The sequence below is a fragment of the Mustela nivalis genome, assembly GCF_964662115.1.
Source record: "Mustela nivalis genome assembly, chromosome: 3".
Classification (NCBI taxonomy): Eukaryota; Metazoa; Chordata; class Mammalia; order Carnivora; family Mustelidae; genus Mustela; species Mustela nivalis.
The window spans coordinates 165,123,073-165,148,087 of NC_139022.1; the positions used below are offsets into that span (position 1 = coordinate 165,123,073).

At 34.1% G+C, this 25,015-nt stretch overlaps 1 protein-coding gene across 7 annotated transcripts in view; it reads left to right on the forward strand.

The window, feature by feature from the left end:
• Window positions 1-25,015, forward strand: part of CDH18 (cadherin 18) — a 974,546-nt gene that overhangs the window by 756,628 nt on the left and 192,903 nt on the right. For all 7 annotated transcript variants that reach the window (XM_082724411.1, XM_082724412.1, XM_082724407.1 and 4 more), the window contains one exon: window positions 2,326-2,445. In XM_082724411.1, coding sequence (XP_082580537.1) covers window positions 2,326-2,445 — 120 coding nt within the window. The remainder of the gene's footprint in view (window positions 1-2,325; window positions 2,446-25,015) is intronic.

A 25,015-nucleotide genomic window follows, 5' to 3' on the forward strand; every position in this document is an offset into this window, starting at 1 on the left:
TAAGGCTCTCTCGGAATGGAATATCACTGAGGCAAGAAAACATTTTTGTTTCGTATTTAAACTTTTAATTTTGAGATTATAGATTCACATGCAGTCGTGATAAATGATATGGAGGGATTCTTCGTTATTCCATTTTTCTCCATGGTAGCATCTTACAAAATTATCATCTTGCAAAACTATAAAAAAAATCATAGCCAGATAATTACAATTATTTAATCTACCAGTCTTGTTTAGATTTCCCTAGTTTTAATTGTATGTATGTTTAGGTCTATGTGATTTATCACAGGTATATGTTCATGTATCCCATGCCATAATCAAAATACTGGGTAGTTCTAACATCATGAGGATGCATCATGTTGCTCTTTTATAACCAGTATCCCCTAAGTCTACCTCCACTTCTTCCACCAGGCAACTGGAAGTCTGTTAATGATTTCTAAAATGTCATCATTTCAAGAATGGTAAATAAATGAAATCATTTAATATATCACCTTTTGGGACTGGCTTTTTTTCACTGGGTCTAATTACTTGAAGATTCATCCAAATTGCGGCATGTACCATGCTGCATGTTTATTTTTTTTGCTGAGTAGTATTCCATACCATCGAGTACCACAGTCTGTTTAACTATTTTCCCAGTAACGTACATCTGGGTCATTTCTAGTTTGTGGCTACTACAAATAATGCTGCTGTGAATATCTATGAATATTTGCAAGCACCGTTTTAGGTGAAACTGTGTTTGCATTACTTTTGCATAAATGCCCAAGACTACAAGTTTCAGGGTTGTACGCTCTATGTGTGTTTGATTTTATAGGAATCTGCTAAATGTACATTTCCCCTTGCAATGTACAAGTGACCTAGTTTCTCAGTATTCTTGCCAGCATTTAGTGTCACCATTGTGTTTTATTATTCATTATTAAAGATATCTTTTAGACACCACACAGCCCTCCCCTTCTGAGTATGTATAATTGCTAATCATATTTCTGCTTATAATATCAGTGTAAAATACCATTTAGAGACCAGAATCTTAACATACTATTAAAGGTTCATGTACATTTATCATCTGCTAATAAGGATTGTCAGAAGAACAAGGCATACTAATTTTATTAACTTTTCTAGGATGCCTTGAAGACAAAGAACAAGCTGCTTGAAGTTGACTCTGCATTTCAACAGAAAAGAAAATCTTTGTAGTTAAACAGATATTAGACCCTTAATAATTGTTCCATACCTAAATAATTGAAGTACTTATTAAAACTAAAGACTGAAAATTGTCAGTGCTTCCATAGTCAGATACCAAGATGAATGCAGAATTTCATACAGAATTACTTGATTGTGAAAATATTTTTGTTTGCTACATAACCTGAATTAGTAGGTGGAATTTTTCTAGTTAGGCAGAATAAAATATCAAGTATGCATTATTAGATGATTCATCAAGTACATTTCATGAATTAATGAGAGCTCTTAACCCACTAAATTTACAGTGAGTTACATGGCCCTAATAGATGGTTGTCTTGTTATACCTAGATCAGTCTTCATTTGATAATAACTGAAATATGGTATAAATGTACCTAATTATGCAAATGGTATTTGAAATATATGAACAGGAAAGAAATAATCAGAATACCCCCACTAATTTTACTTCAAAATACGGTATTTTAAAGTTTATAAATTCCTTGAATGTACACTTTAATTAAAAAAAAATCCAGTGTAATAGGCATATTCTGATACCCATTGTAGAAAGATGATTATGTTAGTACTATATAGAAGAACCCAAAGGAATGAGAACTGAGCCTTGAAAACCAGGTAGGCACTCATTAATAGTCCTAAAATAAAAATGGCTTACATCATGGAAAAAGGTTTGAATCTGCTATTTTGATGCTACTGATAATTTCATGTCAACTCACCCGCATTGCCCCGTAATCACAAACCATCTGACCTGCCATTTTCTGAATAGGTATATAATAGGTAATGCATAATGCATGTTCTCACCTTACCTTTAAATTTACCTCGCAGTTGAACACCAGTTTGATTCTTGATCATCGGTCCAACCTACCCCTGATTATGTAAGTGTCAGAAGAGGCCTTTCACAGTGTTATTGGCACACGCACACACAAAAATATTAAAATATTGGAAATCAAATATTTTCTTTTGGCTTCTCATCTGATACAGTTGTTGGCAGGGGACAGATGTTTAACAGATAAACCAAGAATTACATTTCGTAAGATACATCTATTACAGTGTTCCATAGGTATGTCAGTGTAACCTTTTTCTGTGTATAAGTCACGTGCTAAATATTACCACAAACTAAAATTTGTTTTCCTGAATGCACAGGTACCTCTGTTCTGCAGGTGACAGCTACTGATGCAGATGACCCTACCTATGGAAACAGTGCTCGTGTGGTGTACAGTATTCTCCAGGGACAGCCCTACTTCTCCGTAGATCCTAAAACAGGTTAGTGCATTTTTGTATAATTTGTGTGCCTGTGTGCTGGAATAAAAGAAAACAGTGTTCTTATTTCTGTGTCTTCTCCCACATCAGACATTGTTGTTTCAGCACATTCTAAAATGTCCTTGCTTTTTCTAATGTGATGTGATTGAATAATTGAAGGCAAATTCACTGTTTTCTTTAGCATTTTGATTATTCAGCAGTTATACCAGTAAAAATTCTTACTTTTGCACATCCTTGTATCAATTACTTTCTGCTTAAAACAAATATGGAGTGTTACATTCAATGAGATCTTCAAGTGTATCATTTGTTGTGTTTATATATTAGGTTTAAATCTTTGCCAAAGATAGTAAATAATTATTTGAGAGTTTCCATAATTCATTTGAATTTGATTGTGACATACATTGTTATATATTACATTGGCGGAATTGTTATGTCTTGAACTGAGGTTTTTCCCTAGAGAGAAAATTCTTTAGCCTTTAAATACTGCATTATGTACGAGAAATTTACTGAAAATAAAAATAAAAACATGTAAACTTTTTTTAAGGAAAAAAATAGGAATTCTCTCTTTCCTCTCTTTTTTTCTGTCCAAAATAATCATATCATATATGTGATGTGAAAGTGGGAATGAAGGATACTCAATATTGCGTTATAGGATTATGTTCAGCAACATAATCTAAAAGCCCCAGAAAGCTCATGGTCCCGTTGGCAAATAATTTGTTAACAAAAAATCGACTGAGCATAAACACATTTTGAAAGTAGCCAAATGTTCAGTAAGAAATGAATTTTAAGTTTTACTAATAATTTCAAGTATATATATAATCATGAGACACAGATGAAGAGAGTGATCTAAGATATTCCAGAGGTCCATAGGTCTTCTCTAGTTACATTAGACTCATCCTGAATCAGATTAACATGCGGTATTATCTAGTAATGGACACAGCCAGATAACACAGAAGAAAGCCATCTTTGGTTATAAATATCCCCTTATATTTTCATAATCACATAGCTTACAAAACATTTTTCAAGGAGCCCTGTTTCATAACTTTATAGATTCCAGGTTTGTTTACCATTATCATAGACAAGTTACATCCAGCTGAAAAGATGCTAACATACTCTCAGTAGTTAATATCCTTTGAATGCTAGGAGTATTGTCATTATCATATTTTCAGGAGGAATCCATCAGCTTACTTTTCTTCTTTCTCTTCCTGGTGTGCGCCAACACCTAAGTACACTGGGCAAGAATAGATCTTAATCATACAGATTGATATACAGATTTTCCTACTACAATAATTTATGAAGAACATATTGAATATGTATAGATAGGTAAATGAAGAATACATACATACATATATATAGTATATGTGTTATAATTATAAGATAAATTACATATAATTAAATGAAGTAAAAAATAAAAATCAGGAGATGATAAAAAGTAATATAATGTGACCTAAAAAGGTATGGGATAGGCAAGTCCTTTTACTACCAAGATAATATTAAATACTCAGAAATAAAAATGTTAATATAGTAGTCAGAGTTCTAGGATTAAAAAATGTACATATATTGTATACATTGTTACTCTGGCAAGAGAGATTAAATTTAAAAAAAAAGCTTTTTATTGAAATATAGTTGACATATTACATTGCATAAATTTAAGGTACACCATATATTTGATACATTTTTATATGGTAATAATATTGCCAAGTGGCCATAAAAAATCTTAAGATAAATAAAAATGATTATTTAATATTGGTGCTGCTCATTTTGTTCTATTTTCCCAATAAACATTACAGTTTTATATGTGAAATATATATTTCTCATTTTATTTATTTATTTTTAAAAAGAGTTTACTTATTTATTTGACAGAGAGCGAGAGAGAAAGCATGAGCAGGGGAAAGAGGGTAAGGCAGACTCCCCACTGAGCAGGGAGCCCAAAATGGAGCTCAATCCCAGAGCCCTGAGATCATGGCCTGAATGAAAGTAGACATTTATCCAACTTAGCCACCCAGGTGCCCTTATATTTCTCATTTTAAAAATGCATCTCCTGGGACACCTGCGTTGTACAGTCAGTGAAATGTCTGACTCTTGATTTTGGCTCAGGTCAGGATTTCAGGGTTGTGAGATCAAGCCCTGCACTGGGCTCCAGGCTAAGAATAGAGCCTGCTAAAGATTCTCTCCTTCCTCAGCCCCTTGTCCCGCTGCTTTCACACTGTCTCTGTCTATTGATAGATAAATAAACAAACAAATAAACAAACAAACATCTTCCTGCAGGAAAGAAACAAGGATACACTGTGTTTCCACACACACACACACCCACAAATGTGCAAAATCACACATGGTTTCAGTCTATTTACTTCCTATGCATAGCCAAATATTTGTAAGTGTTATATTTACTTCACAGCATATTGCCAATATATAGACATCATATATAGATTTTTTTAAATGACCATACGCTTTGAATTTGTTTAAAAAAATACCAATTCTATATGTATCTGTGTGTCTGAGGGTCTGGGAATGTTTGCATGTGTTTGTTTGAAGACATGCATACATTTGCTTTTGTGTGCGTGGATACTTTGGATGGATAAAGCACGCCATGAGTACAAGATTTGACTAGTGTTTCACTCTGCTCTAGTTGGTGCTTTAGTAAAGAAAGTGTATCAGTAACATCATATTCAAATAAAAATTGCACTTGGTTATACGTGTTTATCATAAGTTAATTAAGCACTTTATTAAATAAATAAAAATGATCTGAAACGTAACTAAGCTACTATTCGAATACGGCTCTATGATATTGTCACTGCATTCCTTTGCTCCTTTAAGCAAGATGATTTATTAAATAGAAGTATACCTCCATGTTGATATGTTTTAATTTCAATATTATATTGACTAAACCATCATAAGAATCTATGGATATGTGTCCTAATATAAGGATTCTTTAAATATGCCAGTTTCTTAGATAGCTGTTTGTAGAAAGCATTATAAAACAAAATGTTCATTGTTATGTAAATCATCCGTGAAATGCTGTGTCCAGAGAAATGAACTATGTTGCTCTTGAGTTGCTCTACTATTCATAATTGATTTAATAAAGTCTATATTGTTTTACCTTAAAAAATTTTTAAATCAGTACAATGAATATAAACCTTGTGAATCATCTATTATTTTAAATAAGCTTGGTTGAGCTAATGTAGTTGAGTTAATGTTAACGTTGGGTTAATGAGTTACTTGGTTGCTTAATGTATAACAGCAAAAGAGGAGTCCCCATTAAAAAGTGATATTTTAGGGGTGCCTGGGTGGCTCAGTGGGTTAAGCCTTTGCCTTCAGCTTGGGTCATGATCCTGGGGTCCTGGGATCGAGCCCTGCATCGGGCTCTCTGCTCAGCAGGGAGCCTGCTTCCTCCTCTCTCTCTGCCTATTTGTGATCTCTCTCTCTGTGTCAAATAAATAAATAAAATCTTTAAAAAATAAAAAAGTGATTTTTTAGCATTTCAGTTTTTTTTTTTTTTTTTAAAGATTTTATCTATTGATTGACTGGCAGAGATCACAAGTAGGCAGAGAGGCAGGCAGAGAGAGAGAGGTGGAAGCAGGCTCCCTGCTGAGCAGAGAACCCAACACTGGGCTCAATCCCAGGACCCTGGGAGTATGACCTGAGCCAAAGGCAGTGGCTCTAACCCACTGAGCCACCCACACACCCCAAGCATTGCAGTTTAAAAGATGCAGAAAACTATGGAGAATAAACTAAAGGAAATGACAAATATAAAAGACATAACATTACATACTACTGTACAGATTCATGTAGAAAGACATGTTAATTAAGCTTAATGAGTATAGTTCTATTTGAAGATATTGATTTTAATTAGGCGAGAGAACAGTTTCAGAGTTAGTAAGTGAAGTAACCACTTTCATGTTCATGAAAACCCTGAACCCTTAGCAAGACATGTTGAGGAATGCTGATGAGTGAGAAAGCCAGGGAAATGGTCAGAGAACCAAAGTCAAGAAATCTGGGCTGATCCTAATCCAGTTAACAGAGTGTCAACTGCATTAAAAATAAATCAATATATTCAAGGTTTTTATGCCTCGTTAGAACCTATGAAATTTCTGTCAGGTGGTGACAGCATAAGCTGAATGATTAAAAAAAAACAAACAAACAAACAAACAAAAACACCATTTCCCTTGACTTAGCTTGAAGACAAAGCCAGAAAGCAACCACCTAACTTTCCAGGATCTTTAGAACAGAATTGGGGGATTATACAAGAAGTGGGTGTGCGGTTTTGAATTAAGAATCCAAATCTCTTAATGGTCATGGCATTTATAGCCATTTGATAATTCTCTCTGCTTTATCAGTCAAGAATCTACTAATTACTTTGGTCATTTTAGCTTCTGCATATAAGCTATGTCTCTGCCTATTTCACACAAATTGTTGAATCTTCCTGATGGTAAGTTCAGAAAACCTGAAAACCTGAATTATCAATGCGAGGTCAGGGAAAACAAATGGATATGCTGGTTTATAAAATCTCAGATGAGCTTTATTTGCAATCGTTTATAACATTAATAGTGGTGAATTTGACCATAGTTAATATGAAACATATTAATCAGCAATAGTCAATAATGCCATATTTATATCTATGTAAATGGTACTCACAGTGAGTTTTTGCCACTCCTAATAAAGATGATTGAAAAAGTTATCTAGTTTAATATAGATGTACTTTTATTTTAACTTGAATCATTTTTCATACAAACTTCATATATTTTTACTCATTAAATAATATTTAAAAGAAAAATATAACATCTGAAAACATTTCTGTTGATAAATTCTATATTTAATTTTCAGGTACATAAAAAATAAGACTAGGTAAGGCCACCTTTTAATTATATACAAATAGCATTCTTGATATTCTTTTTTTTTTTTCCCCTAACATTCCTAGGGCATGTTAGCTCTCAAGTGGTTTCTGCTACATGTTGCTAATAAAGGGTAGTCATTGGGTTTCAAATCTTTTGTCAAACACTTCTGCACTAAAAATAGCCATTCCAAAGGAAACAGGACACTTGACATCTAATAAAATATACTGTACCTAGTAATATCTGTGGGTTCTAAAGTCACAACCATTATTACTAATTTTCACAAGGCATTATTGTAAACAAAGAAATTGTTTTTTTGTCCTTCCAATAAAAAGATAAAAAGATAAAAATAATAAATATGAATTGCTGTACTATACTATATTAATTAAACTAGGACATAACTAAATAGTTATGTCCTAGTTTAATTAATATAGTATAGTACAGCAATTCATATTTATTATTTTTCCAAAATACTGCAATTTATATTTATTATTTTTCCAAAATACTAAGGTTTATTCCATAATGATTTAAAGGATACTTCATGATCAAATCCTTGTATGTTACTTAATATCATACTAAATTGATCAAGTTATTTAAATGTTACACCTCTGTTTACTTGTATGTCAGTTTAGACTAACAGCTAAATTCAGTTTAGACTAATAGCTAAATTTAGACTAACAGAGAAAATTAATGCAATGATCTTAGCCCAGTCCTTGGAAAGATATAAGTAATTAGTAAAGTTCTCTTGTTCACCCTCTTTTACTTTAAAACTAAGAAGAATTTCCAAAATTACATAGTGTGCCATAATAAGAGTTTGAAATAACCTTATATAAAATAGAAAAAAAATATTGTTTGAAAGAATTTTTAGTTCACTTAACTATACAAAAGTGTGAGTTCCACATATTAACTGGTACATAACTAAATTGCATTTCTTTTAAGGCATTTATTTATTTTTTTCTTTCTTGGAGGCATTTAAAGTTTTATAAATATTTTTATTAAGACAACTACACTTGTAGAAAATTTTGAATGACAATTTAAAAGGAAATAAGTTAGACATTAAAATAACCAATCTTTTATCATCAGAATTGACTGTCTCAACTCAAAATAGTGTCTCTGGATGAGATAAAGTGGCATGCTATTCATGAAACAATTGCTATTAATGCACAGGTCTTGACCAACAGTAACTCTGATTCTTGAAAAAGGCCTTTCCTTAACATTTTGTAGCAAAAAGCAGTCAGCTATAAAAATGCACTTAGTGGAAGGCTTCAGTGAGTTTCTTAGAATGCAAATGAAAACAAGTCTTTCAACATTCTTTGTCCAGTGTACATGATGTAATTAAATTCATCAACAACTCTGTCTCTCTTTAACCTCTAGTTTTAGCTTATTTCAACAGTGAACAAAAATTGTGGAAGATCATGTGTATGTTTGGATAAAAGATGAAGAGCATCTCTTTTTAAGCATTTTATGGGTTTTAAATAGTAATTTTGCATAATAATTCCAAATAAAAATCTAATTGAAAATAGTTTTTCCCCAAAATCAATATTTTATATTTATTAATAGCTAAGCAGTTAAAATATTTAATTTATAGTTCACAAAATCTGCAGAAGGAAAAAAGTCCAAAGTAGAATATATTTTGTCATTTTTTTCTTATTCATAATCTAATCTAATTCTATAACAATAATAATTGCACAAATACTTTTTAAAAATAATTTCCCATAATTAACTGCATAATGGACTTTTAAAAACAGTTAATTAGTGATCCCAGTGCTAAAGAATTTGCTTCTGTTAGAGAAAAAATCATGCATTAATTCAGAATTGAGTTATGTTGCCAAATTACTGAAAGAAACATTATCTCACTTTTCTTTTCTTTTTCACTTTATTTTCTTTAGGGAAGAATTCTAAATAATTCCTGAAATGTAGCAGAGTGTATGTAGATTAACACAAGAATCCCATTTTAGATAGCATTTAAGAAATAAACAGTTAATGAACTGTAGAAGACACTAGTGGTTGTCCACTTAATATCAATTTCTAATTTTGCTGTCTTATTAGAACTCTAATTTTGCTCATTTTAACAACATACCCAGTTTAAAAGCTAGATTTCTTAGCTTCCCTGTAAATACTATGACATTGTTCTAGTCAGGGAAATATAAAAGAAAGACCATTGGTGGGTTTTTGGTATCTCTATGTAGGTGCCAATGTTTCCTCACTTTGCCCTCTCGTCTTCTGAATTTAAACATTTGCGTAATCATTGGAGGTATAGCTGCTATCTAATCATGTGACAATGAGCACATGAGATGAAAGTCATGTGGAAAAAACTGGTGAGCAAAAGCTGGTAGTGAAGTTACTCTGAGTAATTTTTGTGCCAGCACAGTGCTGATACCTGACTTTTGTGAAATGTGCTTTGCCGACGAGTACATCACCTTCACAGCACAATGCACTCACCACAGAGGTATAGAGTTGGTTCCCCTAAACTACTTTCATTCCTCTCAACCCAAAATCCAGGATCCAGAGAAAATGCACAGTGCACCTACCTATGAGTAGATATTTTACAGTTCTAGTGCCAGCACTAAACTAGGAAAGGAGATTTTTTCACACTGACTTGAATATCAAAAGGCATATTAATTGTTGATTATTTGGGGAGATCGGAGAATGAAACCGAAGATAATTTTACCTGACATTGCATTGAAAATGTATATCTTAAAAATAATTTTAGCTTTTATTAAAAGGTAGCAAATACACTGTCAACATTATAGATGTTAGATAACTCTCCTACTCCATCAAAAGGAGATACCATGTCCTATTTACATCAACCGAATTAAAAATATCTATCAAATTTAATTCCTATGGGTATAGCTCTAATAAAAAATATATAGATTAGCTTTCTATGTTAGGTACACTATTTGTTACAGTTACAGTTATATGGTAGATCCATATAATTGAAATGGTTTGGACACTTAAGTGAATTTAATGGTATGCAAACTAAACTTAAATAAATCTTAAATAAGCAAATGAAAAAAGGAAACAAGTTGAATCAATTTTCCCCCCAAATATCAACATCTTATAACTATATTGACCAACTCTTCCCTGGAAAGGGAAAAAAGTAATCTCTTTGAACATAAAATAATAGTGATAGGAAGTGATAGGAATCAATGTTGGTTAATGTTAACCTGTTTTATACTATTTCTTCCTGGTAAAAAAAATAGATTTATCTTATGTATTTTCCGATTGTTTGTTGTTGCATTATAGAAATGCAACAAACTTTTGCAAATTAATTTTCTGTCCTATAACTTTACTGAATTCTTTTATTAATTCTAATGATTTTTGGTGGAGTCTTTAGGGTTTCCTATATGTAACAGCATTTCATCTGCAAATAGTGACAGTTTTACTTCTTTCTTTCCAATTTGAATGCATTTTATTTCCTTGTCTTGAATAATAGCCCTGGTTAGTACTTCTAAAACTATGTTGCATTAAAGTGGTGAGAGTGGACAATTCTGTTTTGTTCCTAGTATTAAAGGAAAATTTGTGTAGCTTTTCATTGTTGAGTATTGTAGGAGAGCTAACAACGCTGACTTCACCTTTGACCTTCCATCTTGTTTTCCCCACTGGGGCATAGATGGTGCCATTTAGATAATCCAAAGAGATCCTCTGGCTCACAGATGGTATAGACTTTGGTATCTAGCCTGTGACCTCACCACCATGCTCATCACTCCAGAAGGGATCTTTCCTATCTGGAAAGATAGGAAAAGAGAATAGGGCTGAGAGTAGCTGCCTAGGGCTAGTTCATCCATCTGCCTGATTGCCCCATCAGTAAGTTACCCTGAATAAAATTCTGTATAAATGCTATGGAATGATTTGGTTGGATTTTCAGTATGAAAGTGTCTTCTCAGTCTGGACAGTGCATTACTAACCCTCCTTCATCTTGAAATAATTTGCATGGTCAGCAGGATACAGAAAAACTAAACAAGCATGCATAAAGGAATTGTGCCGGGAGAAAGCTCTTTGTCCATGGCCAGTGTGGGGAAGGTGGAGCCTGGGAGCCCATAGGAGGTAGGCGGAAAACCAGGTTGAGCAGCCACCTCCATGTGGGAAGCCTTGGTCTGGTTTTTTGAACATTTTGGACCATTATATGAGTACAGGGACACTTCTGAAACAAAGAATGGTTAAATATCGTATTCAAAATAGTAGGGAAAAGGAAGTAGAGAAGGGAAAGTGAACATGCCATTGTAGCAGTGGCTTGGCCACTGATCCCTGCCTTAAGATACATCACAGAAAAGGAATTATGAGTAAGAAGAGAATCTGAACAGGCTCAAGAAGCACTGGCTTTGGAAATAGATGTATAAGCTTCATATTCCCCTATACAGACATTGTATCCAAAATAATTCAAAAGCAAGAGAAACAGTTAGAAATTATGGCATGTAAGGTGGCAAAGATATACGAACACAGATGACCACACACTAGAGTGACAACTATTAGGTCTCAAGAGAATTGGGGCCCAAAATCATGAGACCCCTGGGGTAATGATTTCTCTGATGAAGACATCATCATAGAGGAGGAAAATTATTTTCAAACATGACTTTTATTTTTAATTTTATTTTTTTTAATTTTTAATTTTTTATAAACATATATTTTTATCCCCAGGGGTACAGGTCTGTGAATCACCAGGTTTACATACTATGCAGCCATCAAACATGACTTTTGATGCAAACAAAGACCCAGGCCACTCATGAGCCCACAGATGACGAAGGAGAAATTCCCACTAGTCAGAAAACAGGTCTGAGAGAATGTTCTGCAGCTTGGTGGCTAACCAGCTAATTTTAAGCAAAAGGACTGAGAAAGGGTGGCTGCTTAGGGGTTAACACTGTGGGATGATGGGGGAATGGGTATTCTGTTAAATGAGCTTCAAATGTCAAAAACGGCCTCGGTCACTTCTGGATCTACCTTGTGACAAAAGTATATACCATAGGCATTGGTGAGGGTCACAGGTGTTTAGCTAATTTGATTGATTGGATAAATGCTAGCATTAAGGTTATCTGGCTTAATGAAGGGAATGTTCTATCCCCTCCATTTTGCTGGACTTCTATGGAAGAACCATAAGAAATACATGAATTGGGAATGAAACATGTCATTTATACTTAGTATTTTAGAAGCCCACAGAGAATTGTTTTCCTCTGGTGTGGAAGACCGTATCTTAGAGTCAGTCCTGGGATCTTGGTATAGGACATTAATGTCTTGCCTCTATGGTTAATGGGCCCACTGTTATAGTAGCAGCTATGGTGGCCGACCTAACTGAAACTAAAAGAATTCATAATGAGGGGAAATATAATGAAAACCAGGGAAAAACAGATTATTCTGCTGATCACAAAATGTCAGCAGGGGGGTCCATCATGGTGTCTTGTAAACTCATGGCAATATCTGATATTATCAGGGACCCCAAGAGAAATTTTAAATAGACAACCCAATTTGCTCTTGCTACTATGGAAGGCATTGCCTAAGGGAAGGCAGTTTACTCTCTTGGAGGAAGATTCAATAAGCCAAATGTGTCATCAGAGTGTTCCTCCATAATAGAGGAATTTCTGGGGTAGATAGCCCTCATGCCCTAGAGACTAGGGGTTAGGTCAGTGTTGCTCTCTAGTTCATGCAGTAAGGGACAACCAGAGGCCCCTTGTGGAGTTAGCCATTTATTGGTCTTGCACTAACAGACTGTGTTAGCTCTAATAGACACTAGAGATGAAAGCACAGATCTGTGGAAACACTTGAAAATTTCACAGGTAAATAAATGCCACCCATGGTTGCAGAGGACAAATTATTGAGGTTCCGACAAACTAGGCTTTAGCTACAAACCAGCAGGCTTCCTCCTTGCTGTTTTGTATTGCACATTTCCATTTCTTAGTATATTTTGGGTATATCTGTAGGATCTGTATCTAACTACAAGGGTGGATGAATTCAGGTTCCATAATGTTTGATGATTTATCCTCCCCATCTCAGGCAGCGGTGCCATTATAGGCACACTTAAAGTCTCACTGGTGGGAGGTAAATACCAACATGATCTGTGGTCCAGGTCAACCAGTAAAATATCTGGGTGTCATCGGGTTGGGTAATATGAAAATGATGCCTAAGGCAGTCATTGATTAAAATACAAACTTTCTCATTCCCTTAAACTGTAAAGGAATTACAGGCTTTTGTTGGTTTATGGGGTTACTGGAGACGTTATACTCAAGCACAGATATTAACCCCTGTCTATGCCTTGGTTAAGAAGGGAACTTCATGGAATTGGGGTGCTAACCAGCTAGATTCTTTCTTAAGAGGAAAAATGTGGTAAACCAGGTAAGAGTATTAATGACAGATGTGAAGTAGGTGTTAAGTTTATATCTAGATGGGTTTGGCTGGGCTTGTGGCAATGACAAAATGAGAAATCAATTACAGCCATAAAAATGTTGGCACTGGACTGTAGGAATTCTGACAACACTATCTTGTACCCTCCATCTTGTGCTCCCCTTCTCACAGGTGGTGTCACTTTAGATTTCTAGTAGAGATAGCCTCTTCAGATAACTAGTAGAGATACCCTCTATCACACAGATAGTACATCTATAGATAACTACCTTGTGCTTTCACCACCATGACCCTTACTCCATTAAGGCTGGGTATTGAGGTCCAGATAGGAGCTGAGAATGGCTGCACAGTGCTCTGTATCATCAGATACACTTGATTGCCCCATCAGTAAGTTACCTTGAATAAAACCCTGTAAATAGTATGGAGTGGCTTGCTTGGTTTTTCAGCTTTAAAGTGCCTTCTCAGTACAGAGGATATATTACTGACCCTTCCTACCTCATAACAAATATGATGTTAGCTGTGGATTTGTCATTTATGGCTTTTATGATGTTGAGGTAAGTTTACTGTATGTCCACTTTGTGGAGTTTTTAATCATAAATCAATTTTATATCTTGACAAATACTATTTCTACGTCTAGATGGTTTTTATCTTTCATTGTGTTAACATAGTGGTATTTAATTGATTTGTGGATGTTGAACCATCCTTGAATTCCTGTAATAAATAACACTGATCATGGTGTATTGTTCTTTTTAATTTATAGCTCAATTTGGTTTGCTAATATTTCCTTGAGTATTTTTTGTATTTACATTCTTCAAGGTTATTGGCCTTTTTTATGGTGCTTCTTGTCTGGTTTTGTTGTAAGGGTAATTCTGGCTTCATAAAATGAGTTTGCATGCATTCCCTTTTCTTTAGTATTTTGGAAGAGTTTGCGGAAGATTGGTATTCTATGAATCATTATAGACTTTACCAATGAAGCCATCTAGTGCTAGATTTTTGCTGGGAGGTTTTTGATTGTTGACTCAATTTCCTTAGTAGTAGTTGGCCTGTTCACATTTTTTTATGACTTCATGATTCAGTCTTGGTATATTTTGTCTTTTTACACATTTATTCATTTCTTCTAGGTTGTCAAATTTTTGGAATATAATTTGTATAGTAGTCTCTATGATCATTTGTATTTCTGTGATATCAGTTGTAACACCTTTTTCATTTCTCATCTAGTTCTTAGTTTCACTGATTTTTTTTCCCTTTTGTCTTCATAGTCTCTATTTTGTTTCTGCTCTGACGTTTGTTATTTCCTTCCTTGTACTACCACTGGGCTTTGTTTTTATTCTAGTTCCTTGAAGTGTAAAGTTAGGTCATTTTCTGAAATTTCTCTTGTTTCTTGAGGTAAGCATTTATCTCAATGAATTTCTTTAAATTATTTTTACTGCATTCCATAAATTTCAATATTTTTTAATTTCCATTTTTGTTGTTCTCAGCATAATGTTCTCAACATGTTCTCAACATAAGTATTGTTCTCAACAATACTTTTTATGTTGCCACAACATATAAAGTATTTATAAATTTCTGTTTTGATTTCTCCTTTGAGCCACTGGTTATTCAGTAGTATGTTGTTTAATCTCCACGTATTGGTAGGGTTTTTTGTTGTGTTTTCTGCTTGTAATTGATTTCTATTTTCATATCATTATGGTTAGAAAAGATATTTGATAAGATTTTAATCCTCTTAAATGTATTGGACTTGTTTCTGGTGTAATAGATTTATATTGGGAAATGTTCCATGTGCACTTGAGAAAATATATTTATTCTCTGCTTCTTTTGGATGGAATGTTCTGTGTATATCTGTTACCTCTGTATTATCTAACACATCATTTAAGGCCAGTGTTTTCTTACTGATTTCCTGTCTAAGTGATCCATCCATTGCTTTAAATGGGGTATTGACTACCCCCCTACTATGATTGTATTGCCATTTATTTCTCCCTTTAGGTCTGTAGTATATGCTTTATATATGTTGGTACTCCTCTGTCAGGTGCACAAATATTTACAAATGTCACATTCTTCTGTTGGATTGAACCCTTTATCATTACGCAATGCCCTTCTGTGTCACTCATAGTCTTTGCTTTAAAGTTCATTTTCTCTTGGGGCACCTGGGTAGCTCAGTTGGTTAAGCATCCAACTCTTGATTTAGACTCAGGTCATGATCTCAGGATTATGAGATGGAGCCCCGCATTGGGCTCTGGACTCTGCAGAGTTTGCTTGTATTTCTCTCTCTCCCTCTCCTTTTTCAGCACTCATGTTTCTGTGGACTCTTATGGTTTCTTTCTCAAATAAATAAAATATATTAAAAATTATATTTTATCTTATATAAATTACCCCAACTTTCTTTTGGTTTCCATTTGTGTGAAATATCTTTCTCCACTCCTTCACTTTTAGTCTGTGTATATCCTTACATCTGTTTCAAGTCTCTTGTATGCATATAGATGTGTCTTGGGGTGTGTGTGTGTGTGTGTGTGTGTGTGTGTGTGTATCCATACAAATGCATGTCTTTTGATTGATGAACTTAGTTAATTTATATTTAAAACAGTTATTGAAGGATAGGTAATTTTCCTTCTGTTTATTGTTTTCTGATTGTATCATAGTTCCTTTTTATTCCTTTCTTCTCTTCTACTCTTCCTTTCTGGTTTGGTGACTTTCTTTAGTAATATGTTTTAATTGCTTTCTCTCTCACTCTCTCTCTCTCTTTCTCATAAAGATTTTATTTTTAAATTTATTTGAAAGAGAGAGAGCATGAGAGAGCACAAGCCAGGGGGAGGAGCAGAGGGAGAGAGAGAAGCAGACTCCCACTGAGCAGGGAGCCTGATGCAAGGCTTAATCCCCAGACCCTGGGATCATGACCTGAAAGGGGAGGGCAGATGCTTAACCACCTGAGGACCCAAGTGCCCCTAATTCCTCTCTCTATCTTTTGTCTAACTACTATAGGATTTTGCTTTGTGATCATAAAAAGTTTTATGTATAATGCCTCATGTCTACTTAAGCTTGATTGAATTCTAAAGCTCCTTATACCCGCACACTGCCATTTTATGTTTTTGTCACATTTTACATCTTTTTATCTTGTGTGTCCCTTAGGTAATAGTATTAGTCACCAATATTTTCACTACTTTTGTCTTTTAACCTCAAAAGTAGTTTTATAAATGATTAACCCACTACCTTTATTGTATATTCACCTTTCCAGTGAGATTAAGCCTTTAGTGTGCATGTGTGCATGTGAATCTTTTTGCTAATTTTCATCTTGAAGAAGTCTCTTTTACATTTCTTACAATTCCTACTTTTGTTGAAGATTTTAACTTTTTTAAAACTATTTTTATAATATTATATTATTAATATTATTATAATATTATTTAAATTTAAATAATTTAAATATTATTTAAATTATTTAAATGTTATTTTTATTATATTATTTAACAGTTCCTCATCTCTGGTCTTCTATAAACATACTTGTAATTTTCTATTTCTGTCATTTATGTAGCCTTCTAATTTATGATCTTTGTCAAGTGATCGTCATAATATTCATATTTAACTGCTGTGAGAAAACAAAATGTCTTGGACATAAAAAAAAAAAAAAATCTTAGAAAGTTGCAAGGTCACCAAGAAAACTATCCCTAAGAAACAAAAACAACATGTTTTCTATGTATATAATTGAGAAACAAATTCCTGGAATGTAAGTTCTTTGAGAACTTCCATTACTTACGTTTGTATCTTCCATAAGGATCAGTGAATTGTGTGACTTCTAGAAGAAAGCCCTAGTTCTGTAGATATACAATACAGTTTGGAAGGTAGTTTCCAAAGCAACACCAGTTTCTCTTTTTTAAAAGATTTTTATTTAGTTATTTGAGAGAGAGAGAGAGAGAGCAGAGTGAGAGATAGAGAGAGAGAGAGCACAAGCAGGGTGGAGAGGCAGAGTAAGAGGGAGAAGCAGATTCCCCCACTAAGCAGGGAGCCCAAAGTGGAGCTCAGTCCTGGGACCCTGAGATCATAACCCTAGTCAAAGTCTGGTGTTTAAGTGACAGAGCCACCCAAGTGCCCCATAACACCATCTTTTAATAATAACTTCTATTTTATTTTATGGCCATAATTATTTCATGGTTCAGAAAATTTCCCCTTTCATATATTGAATTTAGATATGTTAAACATCTGAATCAGAAAAGAATAATGAAATTGTGGGTTTAAGAATTTTTTTTTCTATTTTTCTCTGAATTTTCTTTAGCCTTAGGTGTCTAATTCTTTTAAGTTTTTGACATAAATCCTTCCTTTAAAATCTAAATAAATGGTCAAGCCCCCATCCCATGCAGTGTGGGAGGAAAAGTGCTCTTCCCAGTATTCTGAGTTCTCCTGATATGAAGGGGCGGGGGAAGGAATTTGAGAGAAATCTTCTTTGTTTACCAGGTCCTAAGTTTTTCTTTTAGCTGTTTTTCTTTTAGCTACTACCTTCTCTCTACTTCTGCTGGGGAATAGAGTCCCAATTTCTTTGTTGCCTCAGATCCTGCTAATGTAGGAATTTTGGGGGAGACAGAATTTTCTGAAGATTGAGTTTATATGGAAGATAATTATGATCCATGAAAGTAGGAATTACCTAGAAATTGGAAACTAAATATTACAAAATCTTCATTAAAAACACTGTCACAGGATATTTAAAGTGCGGCTTTCATTTCACTGTGGTCCCATTTTTCTCTTTGGGCCACTTTTTCTTGTTTTCATCTTTTCAACATCTTTCAGAATGTTCTACAGAAACTTGACTGTTATTATATAAAGGAATAAGCACCATTTTTGCCTCACTTTTGTTTATCTGACATATACAAGCAGGCTTCACCCTTCTTCAAGAGACACATGGACTAGGGATTTTTTTGTCACCAAGAGGAACTGTCCTTCCAATTCGTAAGCTACCTGGTCAACTTCAGCCATCTTTTGGAATATTTCCCACTCTGCTATTTCCCAAAACATGTGTGGCTTAATATTTTAGACATTCTTAATCCTTTTTTTGTACCTTTTTATTTTTTAAAAGATTTTATTTATCCATTTGACAGGTAGAGATCACAAGTAGGCAGAGAGGCAGGCAGAGAGAGAGGAGGAAGCAGGCTCCCTGCCAAGCAGAGAGGGGCTCGATCCCATGACCCCAGGATCATGACCTGAGCTGAAGGCAGAGGCCTTAACCCACTGAGCCACCCAGCCGCGCCTTTTTGTACCTTTAATACTAGTCAGTTTTATTATTAAAATAACTTAAAACAATTGTTCTCATAGTATTTCTTGACCCTTATTTTTCTTCAATTTTTTTTTCTTTTTCTCACTGAATATCCTCACTCTAGTCACTCAATTATCATGATTACTTTAAATAAAATATTTCCAAATTTTTTCTCTGAACTTCATAACTAAGGCATTTCATAGAATGAGAATTACTTATAAAAAATGGTTATGTAACAACAAGACCCATGGGCTATTCTTATGAGAAAAAAATAAAAGCCCTTCCTAGTGGGAATGTTCAGATTCACAAATACATGCACAGGCCCAGAGTCCACCAAAATGTACCGACAGGAAGGCTTTGCCATTGGCAGATCCATCCATCCAAAAGGCCCACAGGAGACTGTCATTCTTAGTTTGTGAAACATTCATCCAAGCAGCAACATAAGTATTAAGAGATGAGGGCTTTATTCTCTAACCCTTCTTGTGCAGAAGTTATACATGCAAACTTCAGAAAATTAAAGTGAATGAAAATCTATCATATAAACAGCTTTTAAAAACGTTCTCACACACACACACACACACACACACACACACATAAACACATATATATAAACATTCTCCTATATGTAATGCATGTATATATCTCTACATTATTAAATTCATATTATACATGCAATTTTTAAAATACATATGTGCCATACATAATTATGGCCCATAATGGATATTCATTTCCTATTCTTAGAGCATATTCATTCATACTGTGAATAAATATCAAATATATTTCTTTATATGTGGCATTTTCTGTTAATTGAGCATTTATGGTTTTACTTCAAGTTTTACTGGCACAGCCTCTGCACACTCTCAGTGCACTGTTTCCTCTAATATCATCATTTGAAAACAAAGTCACACTATTATGTCTGTCAAAATGATTCACTGTTGTTTTCATCCCTTTATTCCTGCCAAACATTGGTGAGCTGCTCTCTCCAGGTGACTGCTTGATTGGCTATTAGTTGTAGCTGATTGAAAGGAGTGGCAACCCAAAGGAACAGTCTTTTAAGGGACAAGGTGACCATGTGTAAATATCAATAATACCGACAGGGGGCACCTGGGAGCTGAGCCAGTTAAGTGACTTCAGCTCAGGTCATGATCTCAAGGTCCTGAGATCAGCCCCAGGTAGGGGTCTGTGCTCAGCAGAGAGCCTGCTTCTCTCTCTCCCTCCGCCTCTACTCCTCCCTGTACTCGCATGTGTGCACGTTCTCAAATAAGTAAAATATTTAGATAATAATAATAATTTTAATACCTTGGGTCACCCAAGTCTAATTTAAGAACCAGGCAATTTGAACTACTCATGGAAACAGATTTGATTTTTAGAATTAATTGTTCTCTTATCAATATTCCTTAAGTGTATACTATTTTTTATATAGCTGTAGTTCTCAGTTTTCATTTTGCCTCACCATTTCCATTTTTCATTATTCGTATTTGTAACATATCCTTTTCAGGAGTAATAAAAAGATGATTTTTCAATGTGCAAAAACAGAAAATATTTGAGTAGCACAGGAGAATATAATTCTCAACAATGAAATAATGTATTGAAATGTGAAGGCTAAAGCTTTAAGGTTTTTTTTAAACTTCTTTCATCATCTCTTTCTCAGTGAACCATTCTGGGACATTATTTATGGACTACCTCAATAAAATCATGATTTCCAATAATGATATGTAAGAAAACGAGCATGGCTTACTAGAGTTAACAGTTGTGATTTCAGAAAAGTAATTTATTCTGAGTCTCTTCCATTATCCATAAAATGAAAAATGTAATGAGTACCTTATATGATTATTTTGCAGATTAGGGCTAATATATTCAAGATATCAGGATGGTTCCTAACATTTGCTTAATAGTCATTAATAACATATATATTTATATATGTTATATGTTAATGTGCATATCAATATATATTTATATATTTGAGTTATATATATGAGATATATACTTTATATATATTTGAATAATATAGTCATTATGTATATTTCCATACTATATAAGGAAATAATATGTATTATTCGTGGGAGGAAACATACCTATTTTACCTTTTCCACACCTCCTAGCATACAACAGTGTATTAGGATGAGTGACTAAACGCTGTCTATTGCTACTTTGTGTTATGTGTATTACCACAATTTTGAAATGAAAAAGAAACAAAATTCCCCTTTAATTAATTTTCTCATCTCCTTAAAACTTTTCTTACCTTTGTTTTTTGCTTTATTTCTTATATTCCACATATGAGTGAAATCATATGATATTTGTCTTTCTTTAACTGACTTATTTTGTTTAGTGTAATACTCTTTAGTTCCATCTACAATACTGCAAATGGCAAGAATCCATTCTTTTTTATGGCTGAGTAATATTCCATTGTATGAATCCCACATCCTCTGTATCCCCTCATAAGTTGACAAACACTTGGACTGTTTCTGTAGTTTGGCTATTGTGGGTAATGCTGCTGTAAATATTTAGGGTATATGTATCCCTTTGAGCTAATCTTTTTGTATTATTTGGGTAAATACCAAGCAAAGGGGAAAAAAGAGAGAATGAGGCAAACCAAGAAACTCTTAATAATAAAGAACAAACTGATGGTTACCAGAGGGGGGATGGCACTTGTGTGAGTACAGGGTGTTGTATAGAAGTACTGAGTCACTAGATTGTATGCCTGAAACTAATATTTCACTGTATGTTAACCAACTGGAATTTAAATAAAAACTTTAAAAAATGTCTTGCCTTTGATATAATTTTCCAATTTTTTAGCCATGTGTCATTGAACAACACTGCTGTTGTTTGCTCCATGCAATGTAGCATGGGTATTTTTAGCAAACATTTAAAGTTTAATTCTTAATTCTTATTCATAGATAAATTGTACAGAATCTTAATCATTCAGAAGCTAAATGTAACTTTGTTAAGCCATATGATAATGACTAGTTTAGTAAATAATTGAATATATCTTCTTTAGAAGATAAAATAGGACAGGGATATTTTGAGGGAAAATGTTGTAAGAGTACCTTAAAGGATCTAGAATGAATTGAACATAAAGAACACTTTAGGTATTAAGACATGTCCTCAGAATATGGACTATGTTCATAATGGAAGGAACACTAGATTTAAGCCTTTACATTATGGTGTAGATTCTATATTGGAAACATAATTTGACAAAACTATTTAGACTTTCACAGATCTAGGGTATTAGGAACATTAAATAAGACACCCAGGGTGCCTGGGTGGCTCAGTCTGTTAAGTGTCTATCATCAGTTCAGGTCATGAACCCAGCATCCTGGGATCAAGCCAGGCTCCCTGCTCAGCAGGAAGTCTGCTTCTCCTTCTGCCTGCCACTCCCCAACATGCTCTCTTGCTCTCTCTCTGTCTCTCTCTCTCTCTGTCAAATAAATAAATAAATGGGGCACCTCAGTGCTCTGTAGGTTAGGCCTCTGCCTTTGGCTCAGGTCATGGTCTCAGGGTCCTGGAATCAAGCCTTGTATCAGGGTCTCTGCTCAGTGGGGAGCCTGTTTCTCCCTCTCCCCCCCCCCCCGCCTCCCTCTCTGCCTACTTGTGATCTCTCTCTCCATCAAATAAATAAATGAAATCTTTCAAAAAATAAATAAAATCTTTCAAAAAATAAAAAAGACACCTAGAATGAACATAAATAGCCCAATGCAAAATGAGTGTGATAAAAGATTATTGATGCACATATAATCAGTGAATAGGCCTGTGAATGCATCTGTATTTAAGGCTGAATTAACCTATTAAATGAAAGCTGATAACTGGAATATTTCTATATTAGACAATAAAAAGTATCGTGCTAGAATATAACTCATGTCCTGTTTCAGGACAGAGGGAATTCAGAATTCTGGTTAGGGCCCAGCCAGGGCTCTACTCTGCTACATTTGGAAAGGAGGGGACTTCATTTATGTTTAGGGTCCTATAAAGAAGACGACTCCTTATATTTGGGATTGTGTAGAGAAGAGAAGCAGACTGCCATGACTATGCTATGGAATATTCGTGGAGGAAACCAGAATTCTATCCTATAGTGAGTGTGTAGAGTTGTGGCTGTTTTATCTTCAAGTCAAATCTTAGATCATTAAGCATTCCTCTCAAGTCCAAAGGGTCTCATCCCCTATCATGATCTCTTCAGAACACATAAACTTTGAAATGCATATATTTTGAACTTGCTCTTTAACTATCTCTGCCATTGCCCCTGTTTTTAAAAAATATATATATCATTTATATAGATACAGTGTTTTATTTAATTTTACACACAGATATTTAAAGTATTCAACTTTTTGATGGATAGAGAATATGTCTATTTTCAATTTTTATAGTTTCCTATTTTTTACAACATTCTGTTTATCCCAGAATTATAAATCTGTGGTAATTTTAACTTGTATGTCATAGTTCATTCAAAGATATAGCTATTTTAAATATAATTATCAATATTTTGGAAATGTTTTATTAGTCAGATTAGCTTTTGATACAGTCAAGATTCACATTCAATTTAGAAAACCACTCCTTTCCTGATCTCTGGATTCCAAATACTACTATATAGATTTTATTATTTGGTATACTGACTAAATTGTGACAAAATGGACTATAAACAAAATAATAGCAAACCTTTCATCCCAATGTGCACAATTATAAAATGGTAGTATTGTTCTTAGAAAAATAGATGAAGTAAATAATTAATTTTAAAAAGACTTCTAGGTTTTAAAATTGTCCTCATCAATCATTTCACCAAAATCATCTCATAAGTACAAATGTGACCTATTCTAGAATATAGGCTAGAGTTTGTGGTTCCCAAGTGAATACAGCTCTTTGCAGAAGTGATAAAAAAAAAAGGTTCTGAGTTTGATAAGATAGGCATATATAAATGGGCATAGATAGAATTTATCTGAGATGGAATACTTGAAGCATTTACAATGTTTAAAAATGTTTTCATTGGCCAGGGACAGAAGGAAGATTCCATGTGGATTGCCTTCAGGCATTTCTGACTAAGAGATCTGGAGACTAGAAACAAGCTTCCCTAGCTGGGGCCCATACTCATCTAAGGAAGGCAGAGGAGGATCACTGAACAAGCACCGTACAGACTTAGATGGACTGACTCTACTTTTTCTCTCTGGGAACTCACAGAATACACTCAAGGCTGGTCACATCACTTTTTGTTTGTTTGTTTGTTTTCTAAACTTGATAAAGTCTTTTTATTTTTATGACCTCATGGCCCATTAAAATGAAAAGATTTCAATTTTTCTTCCTGTGACCTAATATATATATGTGTGTGTATATATATATATACACACACACACACACATATATATATAAAATTCTAGAAATATTGAACTTTCCTTATATTTTCTTTCTTTATTCAAAAGTTAGGGCTTTTTTTTTTTTTTAAAGATTTTTATTTATTTGACAGAGAGAGATCACAAGTGGACAGAGAGGTAGGCGGAGAGAGGAAGGGAAGCAGGCTCCCCCCGCTGAGCAGAGCACCCGGTGCTTGATCCCAGGGGCCCCAGCTAGGGCCTTTTTAAAGAAATATTCAATCACACCAATATGTCAAATTTTAGTCTGATGATTTTTTTTTTAAAGATTTTTATTTATTTATTTATTTGATCGGCAGAGAGAGATCACAAGTAGGCAGAGAGGCAGAAGCAGGCTCCCCGCTGAGCAGAGAGCCCAATGTGGGGCTCGATCCCAGGACCCTGAGATCATGACCTGAGCTGAAGGCAGAGACTTAAACCACTGAGCCACCCAGGTGCCCCATAGTCTGATGATTTTCTATAGTATTGTGAGAAGATACGTCAAATTTAAGAATAAATGATTCATGCTTTACAGCTTGCTAGTGCTCTGACTAGTAAGATGGAATTCCCTAAATCATATCTTAAGAATATAAATCCCTTTGAAAGCTAGTATGTCTACAACCAAAATGAATACATATTTAATATAAAATTTTGCATTTAAAATATAATTTAAATAACATTATCAGTCGTATGTCCTTCTATGTACATAAATAATATGAAATACAAAACTGAGATTGATCTATAGCTAATTATTTCATTACCAGGAAACAAAACCAAAAATTCCAAATTGGCCCTCTCAGATATTCATATCAAGAATGTTCACCACATTTTCCCAGTGCTATAAG